The sequence below is a fragment of the Schistocerca americana genome, chromosome 4 (assembly GCF_021461395.2).
Source record: "Schistocerca americana isolate TAMUIC-IGC-003095 chromosome 4, iqSchAmer2.1, whole genome shotgun sequence".
Taxonomy (NCBI): domain Eukaryota; kingdom Metazoa; phylum Arthropoda; class Insecta; order Orthoptera; family Acrididae; genus Schistocerca; species Schistocerca americana.
This window is the reverse complement of record NC_060122.1, coordinates 107,953,389-107,971,523: the sequence shown is the minus strand read 5'-3', so window position 1 is coordinate 107,971,523 and position 18,135 is coordinate 107,953,389. Positions and strand designations below refer to the sequence as shown.

The 18,135-nt window shown below is 44.7% G+C and overlaps 1 protein-coding gene across 1 annotated transcript in view; it reads right to left on the bottom strand.

The window, feature by feature from the left end:
* LOC124613288 (protein kinase domain-containing protein ppk32) overlaps nucleotides 1-18,135 on the bottom strand; it is a 717,316-nt gene that overhangs the window by 589,394 nt on the left and 109,787 nt on the right. The window contains exon 3 of the mRNA XM_047141982.1: nucleotides 3,727-4,035. Coding sequence (XP_046997938.1) covers nucleotides 3,727-4,035 — 309 coding nt within the window. The remainder of the gene's footprint in view (nucleotides 1-3,726; nucleotides 4,036-18,135) is intronic.

Below are 18,135 nucleotides of genomic sequence, written 5' to 3'. Positions count from 1 at the left end.
ACAATGGATTGATCGAGCAGATTTTCTCCAAATCGTGTTGTTTACTGATGAGGCCTCATTTGATCGTGATGGTATTTCGAACAGCAGGCATAGCCAGCCATGCGTGGTATGAGGAAAACCCTCACGTAGTAGTAGGGTCACACCATCAAGTGTTCCTATCATCCCCAGGTTCACTACCTAAAATTGTTCAGTGGAGCATCCTATACGTCCTGTTAAATTTTTGCACGCTCTTACTGAAACACCCTCTACAGGGTGTTACAAAAAGGTACGGCCAAACTTTCAGGAAACATTCCTCACGCACAAATAAAGAAAAGATGTTATGTGAACACGTGCCCGGAAACGCTTACTTTCCATGTTAGAGCTCATTTTATTACTTCTCTTCAAATCATATTAATCATGGAATGGAAACACACAGCAACAGAACGTACCAGCGTGACTTCAAACACTTTGTTACAGGAAGTGTTCAAAATGTCCTCCGTTAGCGAGCATACATGCATCCACCCTCCGTCGCGTGGAATCCCTGATGCGCTGATGCAGCCCTGGAGAATGGCGTATTGTATCACAGCCGTCCACAATACGAGCACGAAGAGTCTCTACATTTGGTACCGGGGTTGCGTAGACAAGAGCTTTCAAATGCCCCCAGAAATGGAAGTCAAGAGGGTTGGGGTCAGGAGAGCGTGGAGGCCATGGAATTGGTCCGCGTCTACCAATCCATCGGTCACCGAATCTGTTGTTGAGAAGCGTACGAGCACTTCGACTGAAATGTGCAGAAGCTCCATCGTGCACGAACCACATGTTGTGTCGTGCTTGTAAAGGCACATGTGCTAGCAGCACAAGTAGAGTATCCCGTATGAAATCATGATAACGTGCTCCATTGAGCGTAGGTGGAAGCGTAGGTGACGAAAATAAATTGAGCTCTAACATGGAAATTAAGCGTTTCCGGACGCATGTCAACATAACATCTTTTCTTTATTTGCGTGTGAGGAATGTTTCCTGAAAGTTTGGCCGTACCTTTTTGTAACACCCTGTATATCGGCATACTGTGTCCAAATCCCGGCGCATACTTTGGATACCTAGATAACGAAATGAAGAGAAAGAAGGAAGATGCAAGCTGAGACCTTAACTTTTCCCGGCGAACTGAATGTCCAAACAGCTTACGGGTTTGCTGCCGGGTGACGTCGTTGACCACCACCGATATTTCGACAGGAGAACACCCTGCCATTCTCAAGACACAACTGGAAGGAGGAAGCAATGTGCAAGGGAATTTTAATACCTCGGTTCGACTCACAGAGGAGAAACAAGGAAGATACCACACACAGAACAAGTAACCGCAGAGTCAACACACAACCAAAGACAACCAACATCAGAAATGTCGATAGTGACTATTAACGGGTGAGGTAGCACTAATTCTGTCCCTCTGTTTTTTGATGAGAGACAGAGCCGGATTCGAAGCAGCATTTAAAAAAAATACACCATCTCTGTTTATAAGGTTGCTTGATAGTTTGATTTCAATAGCTTCCTTAATAACACTGTCCCAATAGCTGGACGTGCAAGCCAGAATCTCCGTGGTGTTGTATTCCATAGGATGACCGGTGTCAAGGCAATGTCCTGCAATAGCGGATTTGCTTGGCTGTTGTAAGCGTGTGTGACGCTTATGTTCAATACACCGGTCTTCCACAGTTCTGATTGTCTGACCAATATATGACATGCCACAACTGCAAGGAATACGATAGACACCAGCTTTACGCAAACCAAGATCATCTTTTACGGACGCCAATAGGGCTTTAAATCTTAGAAGGTAATCGAAAAACACATATCGCATCATATTTCCGCAAAATACGGCCAGTCCTTTTGGAAATGCTTCCTGCGTAAGGCAAAAAGGCAGTAGACTTAGGTGTCACTTCGTTGCTATCGTCACTCACCCGTTGCACAGAAGGCTGATGGCGCAACGCACGTTTGATCTGCCTCTCACTATAACCATTCTGACGAAAGGTGACTTCGAGATGTGATAGCTCAGCTGCCAACCTTTCAGGGCCTGAGATAACGTGGGCCCTGTGAACCAAGGTACGAAGTACTCCTTCACGCTGAGCTGGATGATGACAACTATCAGCTCGCAGATACATGTCAGCGTGAGTAGGCTTCCTATAAACAGAATGTCCCAACGTACCATCAGTCTTCCTTCTGACCAACACATCAAGGAAGGGAAGACATCCATTTTTTCCACCTCCATAGTGAACTGAATATTAGGGTGGATTGAATTCAGGCGTTCCAAGAACCGATTTAAATTCACACTACCATGAGGCCAAACAACAAAAGTATCGTCTAAATATCTGAAAAAAACACGCAGGTTTCAAGATCGCTGACTCCAATGCACGTTCCTCAAAGTCCTCCATAAACAAATTGGCCACAATAAGAGACAACGGGCTTCCCATTGCAACTCCACCAATCTGTTTGTAGTACCATTGAATACAAATCAAGTGGAAGTCAGCACATGTCGAAACAAATTTGTGAACTCGACACCAAACTTAACCTCAATTAGGTGCCACGAATCAGAGTGAAAAGAGAAATCACATCAAAACTCACTAAAATATCAGATTCATTCAAATGCAATCCCTGCAATCGACGTAAGAACTCTGCCGAGTTCTTAATGTGGTGTTCACACCTACCTACTAGTGGGCTCAACAAACTAGCAAGATGTTTAACTACACGATATGTTGGAGCACCAATATTAGAAACAATAGGCCTCAACGAGACTGCCTCTTTATGGACCTTAGGGAGGCCATATAATCTAGGTGGTACAGCACAGTAAGAATTAAGACTCTTGATAGTTTCCTGTGACAAAGAACTTTTCTTCAGGAGGTTATTAGTCTTTCTCTCAACACTCTTACTAGGATCAGCACCGAATTTGAGAGACGCCGAATCAGAAAGTAGACACAGCATCTTTTGAATGTAATCGTGCTTGTTCAACAAACCGTGCCATTTCCCTTGTCCGCAAGTAAAATAACAATATCAGGATCCATTCTGAGTGAACGTGAAGCAGCCGCCTCAGCTGCTGTAATGTTACACGTGGGTGAACGGGCCCCAGTCAACACACGACAAGCTTCCCTCCTAAAAAACAGAGGGACGGAATTAGTGCTACCTCACCTGTTGATTAACAGTCACTATCAACATTTCTGATGTTGGTTATATTTGTGTTGACTCTGCGGTTACTTGTTCTGTGTGTGGTATCTTCCTTGTTTCTCCTCTTTGAACAGAGGTATTAAATTCCCTTGCACATTGCTTCCTTCTTGCAGTTGTGGCTTGAGAACAGCAGGGTGTGCTTCTGTCGAAATATCGGCCGTGGTCGACGACGTCACTCGGCACCAAACCCGTAAGTTATTTGAAGATGCAAGCTGGTAAGATGTCAAAGATGGACAAATTAAGGAATGAGAGGACCAGGGAGTTAGTGAAGTAGGAGCCATTACAGGATCGAGCAATCGAGGCTTTGATGATGTTGACATTGCAAGCGAATGAAGCAGAAGACACACACACATGAAGGGAAGGGAAATAGATCGACAGGTCTGGAAGGAGAGAAGGAGTGTATGCGAAAGGAGGGAGAAGACTGGATCAGGGTGTAGATGGAGAGAAGATGCGATGTTCCTAACAGACCTGGGAACTCAGCAAGGTGATGACCCTCGCTAGAACGATTCCCCATTCGCCTCTGCTCTGCTGATACACTTTCCTTACTAGTTCGCGTGCCCGCGGTGGGCGGTGGTGGTAATGTTCCAGCTCTTGAGTGTAATGTCCCGCTGGCTGACAGTGGGAGGGTGGAGCAGCGCCCGCGCCCTCGGCCGCTGCCAAGAGTTGGGCGCTTGGCGCGGCGCGGCCCGGCCTGCAGGCCGCCTGGGCAGGGTGGCCCTGGCGCAGCTCGCTTACTAAATATAGCAGAGTGCCGCGGCGGAGCGGGCGAGGCGAGGGCGAGGGCGGCCGATCGATACCTGGGGTCGACACCTGCTGCTCGGGCCCGCGACCTGTGGCGGCGGCCGCCGCCGCGTGCTGGGATTCGTCGCCCGTTTCAGGGGAATTACCGCGTCTTCAGGGCAGCCAACCTGTCCGCGCGTGCAGTTAGCACTCCGCGCGCCGGCGCTGTGCTTTACACGCGTGCTGTGAGGCACCAGGTAGCGCAGCGCACTCGGCGCCTACTGTGGGTGACCCGGTGCCGCGGGCGGCCGAATGAAAAGTGGCCCTCAGTGCAGCCAAAGGTCAGGCATTCGTCGTGATTAGTTGCTTCCTCCCAGTCTATTTACGGCTACGGAGCAGCACGGCTAACTTCCCAGGTGTCGCTTATGACGGGCCTCTCCAACTTTGCACCAGGCATAACTTGGACAGGAATATTTGTTTTGAAAAATTCTGGAACTGGCTGAGAAATGCTTCCTCAGCAGATACTGGTTTATACAAAAACTCCCACCACTAGCATAGATAATCTACAACAGCACCTACATCTCCACGATTACTCTGCAATTTACAAGTACAGGGTGACAATTATTGAACTGTATGAAAATTGAGCCGTGTGTCGGCTCTCAACATATATCGCGCTGCTAAGATTGTTCTGAGTCCTTCCATTCCATCGTTAATTGATTCTTTCATATTTATCGTTATGCTGCGTACGATTTTGTTGAGATTCCCCTCTGGCGGCGTGTCTGGTCTTATCGATCTTCGAGTCGTTGCTTCGTGTTAGCCTTGTGTCAGGGAATAAGATCTTTGGGGGGATGGCCGGTTGGTTGCCTAGCGGTGACGAGTCGGTCAGTCGGTTTTTAAAATCGGGAATTTGAGAATGTCGTACGATGAGACCGCAGCGTGGCGTGGCGGTGGAGAGTTGGCTGTTGTTCCGAGAAGCCGCGTGGTCTGTCCTGGCGGTGTGAGACGTGTGAGACGAGTTGACGGGACAAGGCTGTATGTAAGCTCTTGCTGTGAACACCCGGGGGCCACGGCTGTGGTTCCGAGTCACTACTTGGTGGGAGCGGCAACGGATGTCTTTAAATTGTCCGTCTGGAGGCGGGAATGACTGACTGGTAGTAACTCGCCTAACCTGCGGAGTGGTATTTCGCTCCCGTGGGTGCAGAGAAGACGAGGGCTCCGGTCACAGAGCGCGTGGCTGCGTGACTGTGTCCAGTTGGGTACGCTGGCGACGTGGACACGGTCGGGTGTGAGGAACCCTTGCATCGAGTTCACCTGCTGTTTCTCTGATAAACTCCAAGTTGGTTAAAGGTTTAGATGTTAACTGAAGAATTTTGGTTTGTGCAACCAGCGTCTTTTCTGCCTTGTGGCCTCCTGCGTTCGGGTTTCCTGTCTCTGTAGCCGGTGTATTTATAGACAGTGATCTTTTCCGCTTCTTATTAGTACTGCCCGGTAGGAAGTGTATTTTTGGGGAGGGATTATTGTTTCAGATTACATGTTTTCTGCCTTGTGGCCTCTTGCGTTCGAATTTCCTGTCCCTGTCGCCGGTGTAATTATAGACAGTGATCTTTCGACTTCTTGTTAGTACTGCCGTGGAGGAAGTGTATTTTTGGGCAGGGATTATAGTTCCTGATTTGATTCCTTCTCCTCCCCTGGCCTCGCGTGAGGTCGATGTCATTGCTGAATGTGAGGCGTTGTGGGTCTGTTAGTCCGCTTCTAGCCTGAGCATCCTTCTGGAGACAATTGTGGCCGCCCTTACACCCGGTCGGTTAATTATTTCTATCCCAGGACATTTTGGTGGCAGGACATGGATTAAAGTTGTTAGTTATTGTAAAATGTTAAATGGTTGTATTTTACTCTGATTGTTTTTGGCCACTTTTTAAAAAGGTTAAGCTTGCCTTTCATTGGTGGGTTTTTTAAAATTACGTGGCTTTAAAATTGTTAGTTATTGTAAAAGGTGAATGACTGTATCTTTACTTTGATAGTTTTAATCTACTTGGCATCCTTTGAAAATGCTAGTTCTGCCTCCCTGTTAGCGAGCCCTTGTAATTTAATATCTTGTTGTGGCAAAATTTAAAAGAAGTGGCTCCCTACATGTTCGGTAGCGAAATTGTATGCAAATTGGTGTTTTTGTTTCATTACTTGGAAAGCTTTAGTTTTGTTATTAAATGCTTTATCAAAGTCTGTTTTAATTAAAATGGCTTGGCTATTAACGGTAAACTAAAGTTTTTAATTTAATTACTTGGAAAATTTTGATTTGTTATCAAATGTTTTATCAATGCCGGTTTTAACTAATATGACTTGATCGTTAACTGTAAACTAAATTGTTTTGAAAAGGCACTCATGCCTGCTAGCTTTTTTGGATGTGTTCCTGGTCAAGTGGTAAGGAAATGACTTTTAATGGTTGAAGTAATCAATAAAGAAATTGTAAATTGCAACTCGACAGTAACCAACTAATTTTGGCTCCGTTTCCCAACTGGGGGTTTCCCTGGATTAATCGTAACACCCGTCTCACATATAAACGTTGCTACAGATTCTCGGATTTAGGTTATGACATATTTGGTATGCCTGCCACCATGGGCGATGACGTGCCGCAGAAGAATAGCGAAATTCTGCATGACCCGCTGAAGTGCCAGGAACATCGATGCTTTCGATTACCACCTTAATTTCAGGCTAGCAGTGGTTTTGGGGTTATTGGCGTAAAGCTTGTGTTTATTATAGCCCCACAAAAAGGAGGCGCTAGTGTTCAGATCCGGAGAATATGGCGGCCAATCTAGGCCCATGTCAATGGGTACCCCAGAGCCAAGGTGCGCCCCCTAAAGTGCTCCTCCATGACGCCAAACATTCCACTTCTTCGATGGCGTCAAGCTCCGTCTTGCACGAACCACATCTTGTCGCTATCAGGGTCACTTTTCACAACGGAGCTGAAATCACCTTCCAGAACGTTCAAGTACCTTTCGGTAGACACGGTGCCATCAAAGAATATCGCAACGATTATTCCGTGACGGGACATTGTACACCACCAAGTCACCCTTTGAGGGTGCACAGACTTATGAACCGCGAAATGAGGATTCCCAGTCCCCCAGATGAGCCAGTTTTGCTTACTGACGAACGCATCCAAATGAAAGTGGAATTCGTCGCTAAACCAAATCATAATGCGCATACTAATTCCCATGATGCCCGGCGGCCAATCGTGCAGTTTGAACGTCACAATGCAAGCCGTTCAGAAGTTACAACGATATTATTTTCATACCGATTAATAACTGTCACGCTCCAAGTGACTTGCAGACGGTTCGTCAAACCACTTTCAAGCTTTTTTCTACTCTTCCACTCTCGTTTTAATTACTGCGACCCCAAATTCACCAATCATATCCGTGGCGCTCTCTCCCCTATTTCGCGGCAGTACAAGACGAGCTGATCTTCTTTCGGAAAAATTCTTTCTGCTGGAAATGAGGATGCACTGAACTAGCGGGCATAATTTGATCGGCATTAGTGGCTTTTCGAAAAATTCCGAACAAAGTCCGTCGTTGTCAACAGCAATACTGAGGCGTAAGTAATTACGCTGACGATCGTTATTTTCTAATCTACAAGTGAAACTGATCTTTTCATGAAGTTCCACCGACCCCTCATCATCCCCCCCCCCCTTCCCTTCTCTCACGCACTTGTTCTTAAGTGTATACTGATCGCCTGAAAATGGAAGATATTTGCCAGCCTGATCTGTCAAATTTTTACTTTTGACAAGTGTTTACAGTGATTGTTTTAACAATAAAAAATATGTGATTGAGGTGATAAAATATTTAGGCTCAGGCAACGTTTCCAATACAGTAATTATTTTCTGGTTGAAAGACACAGGAATCAGTAAACTAATATGGAAGGTAACCAATACTGCCTGTAAGTACAGATTAGACGACAGCAGGAGCTTCTGAAATGTGGTACCACATACAAATTCAGAAGGTTATATGGGCGGATCGGTAACTAATAAGGAGCTACCGTGTCGAAATGGAGTGAACAGCAACCTTTATGACGCAACTTGACTAAGAGAGAGGTTGGTAGGGATCGTCCTTGGACTTTAAGGTATGTGTAAACTGCTACTGGAGGGAAGTATGGTGGGGGTAGTAGTTGTAGAGGGCTGACAACAGAACATAGGATCAAGTGGCCTTACGTTACAGTAGATATGCAGAGATGATAGATGGACTAGTGCGAAGAACTGTATCAGCCTAGTCTTCGCCTTAACGCAACGAAAACAAACAATATATTTGCAGTGACTGGTATCCTACAGGATAATGTTTTTAAGTTATTCTAGTAGTATTCTATGCGGGAAAGTTATTAATTAATGTTAAGTTCTTGGCACACACACATAGATCTTGTAAGTAGCTACACTGCCTGACAGAAAACGTGAAGCACCAAGAAGACGTGGTCTGATGTCCACGTAACGTCGTCCACGTAGATACCATCGGCGGGTGTGTAAATGGTCGGAGTAGCGATTGTCTGTGGAAGGCAGAACGGCCACGAGAGCGCGTTAGTGTTGTTCATGATAGAGGTGTCATCAGACCTGGCAAGGTAACCAAGAGGAGTGAACAACGTCAGATGCTGAGCGATCACAGAGAAGGTGACGGAAATGCTAGGTACTCGTATGAGACAGCGCTATCAGCACCTGATAGAGTTTATAAGGAGTCTCATTGTAGGGCTCCATTGGCAGGCTGGTCGATTCGTCCAGTATTGAGATTTGTAGGGCATGTGCGACCCTATGTGGGAACGAGAGAGGAGCATACTAGTCGCCAAGGGTCCGGTTAGGACTGTTGATATTTTTAAACAACATCGGGATCCGATATATCGATATTTAATAAATTACCTTTACTGGCTCACTGTATTTCAAAAATGGTTCAAATGGCTCTGAGCACTATGGGACTTAACATCTGAGGTCATCAGTCCCCTAGAACTTAGAACTGCTTAAACCTAGCTAACCTAAGGACATCACACACATCCATGCCCGAGGCAGGATTCGAACCTGCGACCGTAGCAGTCGCGCGGTTCCGGACTGCTCGCCTAGAACCGCAAGACCACCGCGGCCGGCGCTCACTGTATTAAAAAAAATAAATATCGATATGTCGATATGTCGACAGAAAATGTATCAATCTACTGAGCAGAAAGAAAATATGGGCTGCACATTGCAAATATACTGCCAGTTTTAGAGCTGTATGGCTCAAATGGCTCTGAACACTATGGGACTTAACATCTGAGGTCATCAGTCCTCTAGAACTTAGAACTACTCCGACCTAACTAACCTAATGATATCACACACAGCCATGCCCGATCCAGGATTCGAACTTGCGACCGTAGCGGTCGTGCGGTTCCAGACCGAAACGCTTAGAACCACTCGGCCACTTCGGCCGGCTTAGAGCGGTATATTTAAGTATTGATTTATTATTAGATATTCTGTACATCAACAACCTAGCAGCCTGCTTATACCCTTGAGAGCAAGAATTGAAAGGAAAACGATGTACGTTCACGCTTGGCGATAACCACTTTTCTGACAATCTTAACTGCAGGTGAGTGGCAGAACAACAGGTGTCCGATGGGTCCGTCGTTCGGTTTCGTCACACATCGAATTTGTCCTGAGCGCTTCGTGTCGACTTCCCTGTTTTTTTTATTTCTGCAAACGCCAGCGACGTAGCAGTTGTAGTGTCGAAATTGTGCGGTGATGTATAACGTCACAGTTTCTGTTGGTAGCGCAGAGCCCACTGCAAAGACCAACATTGTCATTTAGATTTCTGTTCATCATTCTCTGCAACTGTTCTTGGAGAATGCCGATGTGAAGGAATAGCACACTAATTGCGTTAAAAAGTATTTTTTAACAGAACTGGTCTCCTATTTCTTCACATCGGATCTCTTGTTATTCCATTCACAAGGCCACCTCCCAGTACGATCCGAGTTCTTTTTGTCACCTATACTTGCTTCACACCGTCAAACAGAAGGACTGAATGTGATGAAAGCTCAAAATGTAGTAAGACTCCTTCACGCAGTGGAAGTAAAATTACAATTTCTAAAGAGCAACTTCAAGTATTTATCGAAAATTTCGAAAAAAATATAATGTAAAATAAAAGTACCAGCACTCGATACTGCCATTTCGATATTGATATATCAACATATTTGTGACAAAAATATCGCCGATATATACACTGAAGCGGCAAAGGTATAGGCTTGCGTATTCAAATACAGAGGTACGTAAACTGGCAGAATACGAGACTGTGGTCGGGAGCGCCTGTAGTATAGCGAAATAGACGACAGAGGGATAGAGAAACATTTAAATCGCTCAAAAGAGGAAAGGGCGCTGGACCTGATGGGATACCAGTTCGATTTTACACAGAGTACGCGAAGGAACTTGCCCCCCTTCTTGCATCGGTTTACCGTAGGTCTCTAGAAGAGCGTAACGTTCCAAAGGATTGGAAAACGGCACAGGTCATCCTCGTTTTTAAGAAGAGACGTGGAACAGATGTGCAGAACTATAGACCTATATCTCTAACGTCGATCAGTTGTGGAATTTTGGAACATGTATTATGTTCGCGTACAATGACTTTTCTGGAGACTAGAAATCTACTCTGTAGGAATCAGCGTGGGTTTCGAAAAAGACGGTCGTGTGAAACCCAGCTCGCGCTATTCGTCCACGAGACTCAGAGGGCCATAGACACGGGTTCCCAAGTAGATGCCGTGTTTCTTGACTTCCGCAAGGCGTTAGATACAGTTCCCCACAGTCGTCTAATGAACAAGATAAGAGCATAAGGACTATCAGACCAATTGTGTGATTGGATTGAAGAGTTCCTAGATAACAGAACGCAGCATGTCATTCTCAATGGAGAGAAGTATTCCGAAGTAAGAGTGATTTCAGGTGCGCCGCACGGGAGTGTCGTGGGACCGTTGATAATCGAATTTTATATAAATGACCTTGTGGATAACATTGGAAGTTCACTGAGGCTTTTTCGGATGATGCTGTGGTATATCGAGAGGTTGTCACAATGGAAAATTGTACTGAAATGCAGGAGGATCTGCAACGAATTGACGCATGGTGCAGGGAATGGCAATTGAATCTCAATGTAGACAAGTGTAATGTGCTGCGAATACATAGAAAGAAAGATCCTTTATCATTTAGCTACAATATAGAAGGTCAGCAACTAGAAGCAGTTAATTCCATAAATTATCTGGGAGATAGGCATTAGGAGTGATTTAAAATGGAATGATCATATAAAGTTGATTGTCGGTAAAGCAGATGCCAGACTGAGATTCATTGAAAGAGTCCTAAGGAAATGCAATCCGAAAACAAAGGAAGTAGGTTACAGTACACTTGTTCGCCCACTGCTTGAATATTGCTCACCAGTGTGTGATCCGTACCAGACAGGGTTGATAGAGGAGATAGAGAAGATCCAACGGAGAGCAGCGCGCTTAGTTACAGGATCATTTGGTAATGCGAAAGCGTTACGGAGATGATAAACCCCAGTGGAAGACTTTGCAGGAGAGACGCTCAGTAGCTCGGTACGGGCTTTTGTTGAAGTTTTGAGAACATACCTTCACCGAGGAGTCAAGCAGTATACTGCTCCTTACTACGTATATCTCGCGAAGAGCCCATGAGGATAAAATCAGAGAGATTAGAGCCCACACAGAGGCATACCGACAATACGAACAATACGAGACTGGAAGAGAAGGGGGAACCGATAGAGGTACTCAAAGTACCCTCCGCCACACACGCCAGGTGGCTCGCGGAGTATGGATGTGGATGTGGATGGATGGATGTAGAAGACGACAAGTGTCTGGTGCAGTTGTCAGATCGGTTGCTGCTCCTAGAATGGCAGGTTATGAAGATTTAAGTGAGTTTGAACGTGGTGCTATGGTCGGTGCACGAGCGATGGGACACACAGTCTCCGAGGTAGCGGTGAAGTGGGGATTTTCCCGCACGACTGTTTCACGAGTGCACCGTGAATACCAGGAATCCGGTAAAACATCAAATCTCCGCCATCGCTGCGGCCGGAGAAAGATCTTGGAAGAACGTGACCAATGATGACTGGAGAGAATCGTTCACTGTAACAGAAGTGCAACTCTTCCTCTAATTGCTGCAGATTTCATTGCTGGGCCATCAATAAGTATAAGCGTACGAACCATTCAACGATACATCGATATGGGCTTTCGGAGCCGAAGGATCAGTCGTGTGCGTTTTACGCCTCGCCTGGGAACGTCAAAACCGGCACTGGACTGTTGATCACTGGAAACAGGTTGCCTTGTCGTTTCGAAGTGTTTCGAGCGGGTATGGAGACTACCTCATGAATCCATCGACCAGAGTTTCAGCAGGGGACTGTTCAAGATGGAGGAAGGTGTGTAATGGTGTGAGGGGTGTGCAGTTCTGGGACCCCTTATACCTCTAGATACGACTCTGACAGGTGACTCGTACGTAAGCATCGTGTCTCATCACCTGCATCCATTCACGTCCATTGTGCATACCAACGGACTTTGGCAATTCCAGCAGGGCAATGCGATACCCCACACTTCCAGAATTGGTATAGAGTGGCTCCAGGAACACTCTTCTGATTTTAAGCAGTTCCGCTGGCCACCAAACTCCCTAGACATGAAAATTATTGAACATATCTGGGATGCATCGCAACGTGCTCTTCAGAAGAGATCTCCAGCTCCTGGATAGCCCTGCAGGATTCAGGGTGTCAACACCCTCCAGCACTACTTCAGATATTAGTCGAGTCCATGCCACGTCGTACTGCGGCACGTCTGCTTGCTCGTTGGGGCCCGGTTTTTGCAAAAAATATCGATACGTCGATATTTTATCAAAGCACTAGTTCTGGGCGACCACATCTGATCACCACAAAAGAAGATCGACCTAATGGGCAGCAAACACGTGGTAAAGCCTTGACATCTGCGCCTTTCATCTGAGGGCGAGTAATGGACTCATCGCAACATTCTGTGTCATACTTCACCACTGATCGCAAACCACCTCTAGCCGGAATAGTGAACTACCTTCTCATGCGTAGTTTGGCATTAACGCCTCAACACATACGGCGGCGTTTAGAGGGGAAGTGACCGGGGAGCTTAGACCCCTGCCGATTGGCGCCGCATTGCGTGGAGCGACGGGTCGCGGCTCTGCACTGTTTCGGATGAACATCGTTGACGAGTATGTTGCCGACTGGGGGAGAGGTCAGAGGTCACATACTTCTGCAGTTTTGGAGAGGCGTGGCGGTGTTATACCCATGTCATGATGCGGGGAATCTTTGTGTATGACTTCAGGTCAGGACTGGTAGTGATTTACGGGAAACGGTACGTCATGGACACCCTGTGTCTTCGTGTGTTACCTATGAGGCGAAAACAGTGCGGTGCCAGTTTTGAAAAGGACAGTGCCCGCACACGCGTAGCACGTGTCTCTATGAACTGTCCGCGTGATGGTGTACTCGTGGGGCTCAGAAGTCCCCATATCTGTCCACAATACAATGTGTTTTTGCGACACCAGTGCCCGAGGTATCGAGGACCAGTAACAACTATAGTGGGCCAGCTTGCCTCAGCAGGGGACACAACTGCTGTACGACACCCTTGCCAACCCAATCAGTTCCGTTAAAGCCTGAACTTCATGCGTCATTTTCGAAAACATGGAAATAAAAATACATGGAACTCTTTCTATAACGTGGCTGTTCAAATTGTAAGTTGGTGACGTCATTTTACGTAACGTGGTCATGCCATTTGGTTTTTGTATGTCTTCGACGTGCACATCGGAGAGAGGGAGAGAAAGTTACGTTACTGTTAAAACAATCTTTGGCCTTGTCATGGCATAGTATTTGTCTCTGCGTAGTCTGATACAGTCTCAGTTGAAGTGTGGCAGGTGATGGACGTATTCAGTAGTGCTGTGTTGGCTTGTGATTGTATCAGTTAGATAAATGTTTATTGTAAACGATAACAAGGATGAATATGATGTATACAATGAAATGTGAAAGGAAAATAAGTTTTGAACAATGGAACTGTTTTGAAGAGAAGAAGTTTGAGGTAAGACTGCAGCAGTGAACAGCTAATTTGTTGGAAAGATTACTGTCAGCTAGTTAACTTGCTCAGAGCTGAGAGAAAGACCGCCCCACTTCCTTGAGTCATGGATTAATTGATTAAGCTGTTTGACTTTTATAGAAATTCTTTAAAGCATTGTTCACTTTTTTGGGTATAGTATTGTTCAGACCCTTGTTGTGTGTGAAGATCATGCGAAGTATTACTCTGCCTTTTTGGATATACAGTTCATTCTAAAATCGTTGTCTTGGCATATAATTTCCTAGGAATTTTTACTCTCCTCACCCAACTGTTTGTCATTACGCATTACCAAATGCAACAGTTTGAATGTGTATTTAGAAACAGAAATCTAGCTTAGCCGCTCCCTGCTTTCTGTTTGCTGTTGTGCTTTCGAGAACGTTGTCAAGAGGCGAGATAAGTGGAAATTTTGATTACGGCCAGATAATGGATTTTGTTACCGTTGCGGATTTAGTACAAAAACAAGCTCCAGTCAGATCAGTTACAGTTCAGTTCAGTTTAGGTTCTGTTTAGTCAAAGGTTAGCGTAAGTTGGATAACAGTTTGCGAATACATAGCTTTGGTAATACGTAGACTTTTATAGAGCGGTGGGTAAAGTTGGGCTGAATTTCATACAGCAATAAGTATAGTGGGGGGTTACAAAGTTAAGTGCCTACTAGATAACAGTAGCAGTTTCAAATGCAAATCACAAGTGGTTCTTGTTCATAATGCTTCTGTACGTATTCCACTACCTAACTGCAAGTAGGCAGCCATATAAATATTTTTTAATACAGAAATATTCGCATCTTTGGTTCAGTTGACTCATTCCAGAATAAAATATTCCTCACGAATATAATTTGAGCACAAGTTACTAGTTAAAAAAAACATCTCCTGCTGCCAGTTTTCTGAACGACTAGGTAATACATGGCGTGGTGCACAGAAAATTAAATTTATTTCCTGGAACGGCAATCGACACGTGTCACACACAAAAGGTCAGGAAGATCAGAAGTTTTTTTCTGCGAAACACACGAGTTCGTCTCACTTTGTGAGCTCCGCGTATATAGTCACAAGCTTCCTGGTGGCGAGTAGGGAACGGAGGAAATCGCGTGGGGTTTTATGCGAGGCGGCAGCAGTTGAAGCGCAGGTTGTTAAATGTGACTAACGAGCCGTGAAATTTATGAATGCGACTGCCGGAACTTTAAATAGGACGTGAAGTTTGGCGTCTAAATGACGCTGCACCTAGAAGCAGCGTGGCGATGTGCGCCAGAGTAGAGCAAGCTTTAACTGTGAATTAGACTGATCCCCTGCTGACGGAAGTGATATGATCGTAACGTCGTTTGTGGAGTAAGGTAGTTTGTCGAAATTGTAAGGTATCAAACGACTTTATGAATATGCCTGTAATGACTTTGCACTGAGGATCGTCGTGAGGCAAACGGAGGTCGTTATCCTTTGGGGAAAATTCGTGGCATGGTTTATGAAAGATCCCAGGTTTACTAGATATCAAACAACATGGAGAGAGTAATTTTAGGGAGAACTAAATGCAGTAGTTGAGAGATGTATTACCGATGACGAATCGGAATAAAATCATCGGATGAAGTAAACCATGAGAGTTCTTAATCAAAAAAGGAACAGACGTGCCATTAAAATAAATAAATTACAAAAAGACACTTCTGTGAATTTTATAATAATGAGCCCGCTTGTAACAGAAGTCACTGAGTTCAACGATATCTTATAACAAACTTGCGATATGACGGAGCTGAAGACAGGAATAACCCGAGGGAGTAGTTTGCTGCACTCTAGTAAAAAATGAGAGCAGGTCCGTTGTACTAAGGGATTCAACCACTCTGCTACGGCTAAGAATTCTGTTGTAGTCACTTAAGATGGAAAGTCTATTTTATGTCCACGATATAGTCATTTAATTTTTGACATTCTCTTGTAAAGCCACATTTCAAAAACTCAAGTTTTCTTCTTGTCTGAAATTTTTTTCGTCCATGTTTCACTTACGTCAAGGCCGCACTCAAAATACCCCGGGAAAGTCTTTCTGACACTGAAATCCATATTCAACAAATTTCTCTTCTTCAGAAACGTCTTTCTTGGTATCGCCATGCTGTATTTCATATCCTCTGTAATTCGGTCATCGTCGCCTATTTTGCTGCCCTAGTAATGTAATAATCTACTGTTTTCAGTGTCTCATTTCCTAATCTTGTTCCCTCAGCATTGCCTGATGTAGTTCGACTGCATGATTTTACCTATGTTTTATTTTTGTTGATGCTCCTTTTGTAGCCTATCAATTCCGTTCAACAGCTCTGTACAGTACTTCGATCCTTTTGACAGAATGGGATTGTCATCGGTAAAGCTCTTAGTTTTATTTTCTTCTCCCTGAATTTAAGTTACCTTTCCAAATTTATCCATGGTTTTCTTCGCGGCTTCTTCAATATAACGGTTGAATGCCAGCGGGGATAGGCTACATCCCTGTCACATTCCCCTCTCAACCACTGCTTCCTCTTCATGTCCTTCGACTCTTACATCTGGAGTTCGATTTCTGTACAAGTTTTAAATAACATTTCACCCTCTGTTTATTATTACTGAGTGGTACTGTGTGTCCGCCTTGATGCAAAATATTTATGTTTTTTATTTATTTATTCCCCAAACTCACTTCAGCAACCATATCGCCATCATCAGTACGTTCTCTACTTCTAAAATATGTCAAGAACTGCAAACTTACAAACACTGTAAAACATTTTTACATGAGTACTGTTTGGTTCCAAACTTTTACGTTCTGTTAACCGTTTCATAATACCTTATGTACTCTACGTCACAGCATCGTTTTCACGTTTGTTGCCGCCGTGACAGAAATATTTTCTGTGTTTTTTGTAGCCGTTTTTTTCGATATACAGTATGTTATCTGCAGCTGTATGAGTGGCTGTTAGTAATCAAGTATGAAAAAGTGAACTTACGCATGTCAGAGTTATACTACTGGGATTTCAGTAGTATCGCTGGAAGAGTTTCAGTGTGCACTAGGTTGCTATGTAATTTGTCATGTACTCACGTTCGTTGGACGGCATGCAGCTTCTTTTAAACACAATAAAACATAACTTTTGTCACCTTGATCGTAAACCAAAACATTACGCCATTTTACTGTTCGTTTCGAGAATGGTTCAAATGGTTCTGAGCACTATGGGACTTAACATCTGAAGTCATCAGGCCCCTATAACTTAGAACTACTTAAATCTAACTAACCTAAGGACCACATCCATGCCCGAGGCAGGACTCGAATCTGCGACCGTAGCGGTCGCGCGGGTCCAGACTGAAGCGCCTAGAACCGCTCGGCCACACCGGCCGGCTGTTTCGAGAATGCATCTCGTATTGCGAGAAGGTTTTGAAAATTCTAGGAGGAGTTCTGGCGACTTCTGTTCCTTGTTAATGTCTCTATGTGTGATGGGGTTGTGTGTGTGTGTGTGTGTGTGTGTGTGTGTGTGTTTGTTTATGTCTGTTTCTGTCCTGTGTCCTGTTTCAGTTGCGTTGTTGCAAAGTTTTGTGTTTTCATTTATCATGTTTTTCCCTTCCGCTGTAGCCTTTTGCATGTAATAATTTTCTTCTCTTGTTAGTTTTTGGCATAAACTGTAGCCGTGTTGCAGGATGTGTAGATCAGTTTCAATATTACTGGGGTTGTGGTTTTTATTCACTAGGTGTTCTGCGATAGTGGAAAGTATGCCAACACTCTATAGAGCTCTCATGTACTCTGTGTACCTTGTTAGGAAGTTTTTGCTCGTTTGTCCTATGTATTTCGCCTGACTGGAGTTAGATATGAGTTGGTATACTCCAGCAACGCTGAGTTTGTCTGAGGTTTCTGTGTCTCAGCCTTTGTTGAAGTATGTTGTTTATTCTGAATGTTATCGGGATACATTGCTTTTTCAATATATTTCCAGTTCTGTGTGCTATTTTATTATTGTACGTTAGGGTGTACCATATATTTCTTTTTCCTGATGTGATGTGCTCTGCTGTGTTTTCTGTGACCTGCCTCTATGTTTTCAGATCCTTTGGTTGTGCAGTTGAAATGAAATGGTTGAAATGGCTCTGAGCACTATGGGACTTAACAGCTGAGGTCATCAGTCCCCTAGAACTTAGAACTACTTAAACCTAACTAACCTAAGGACATCACACA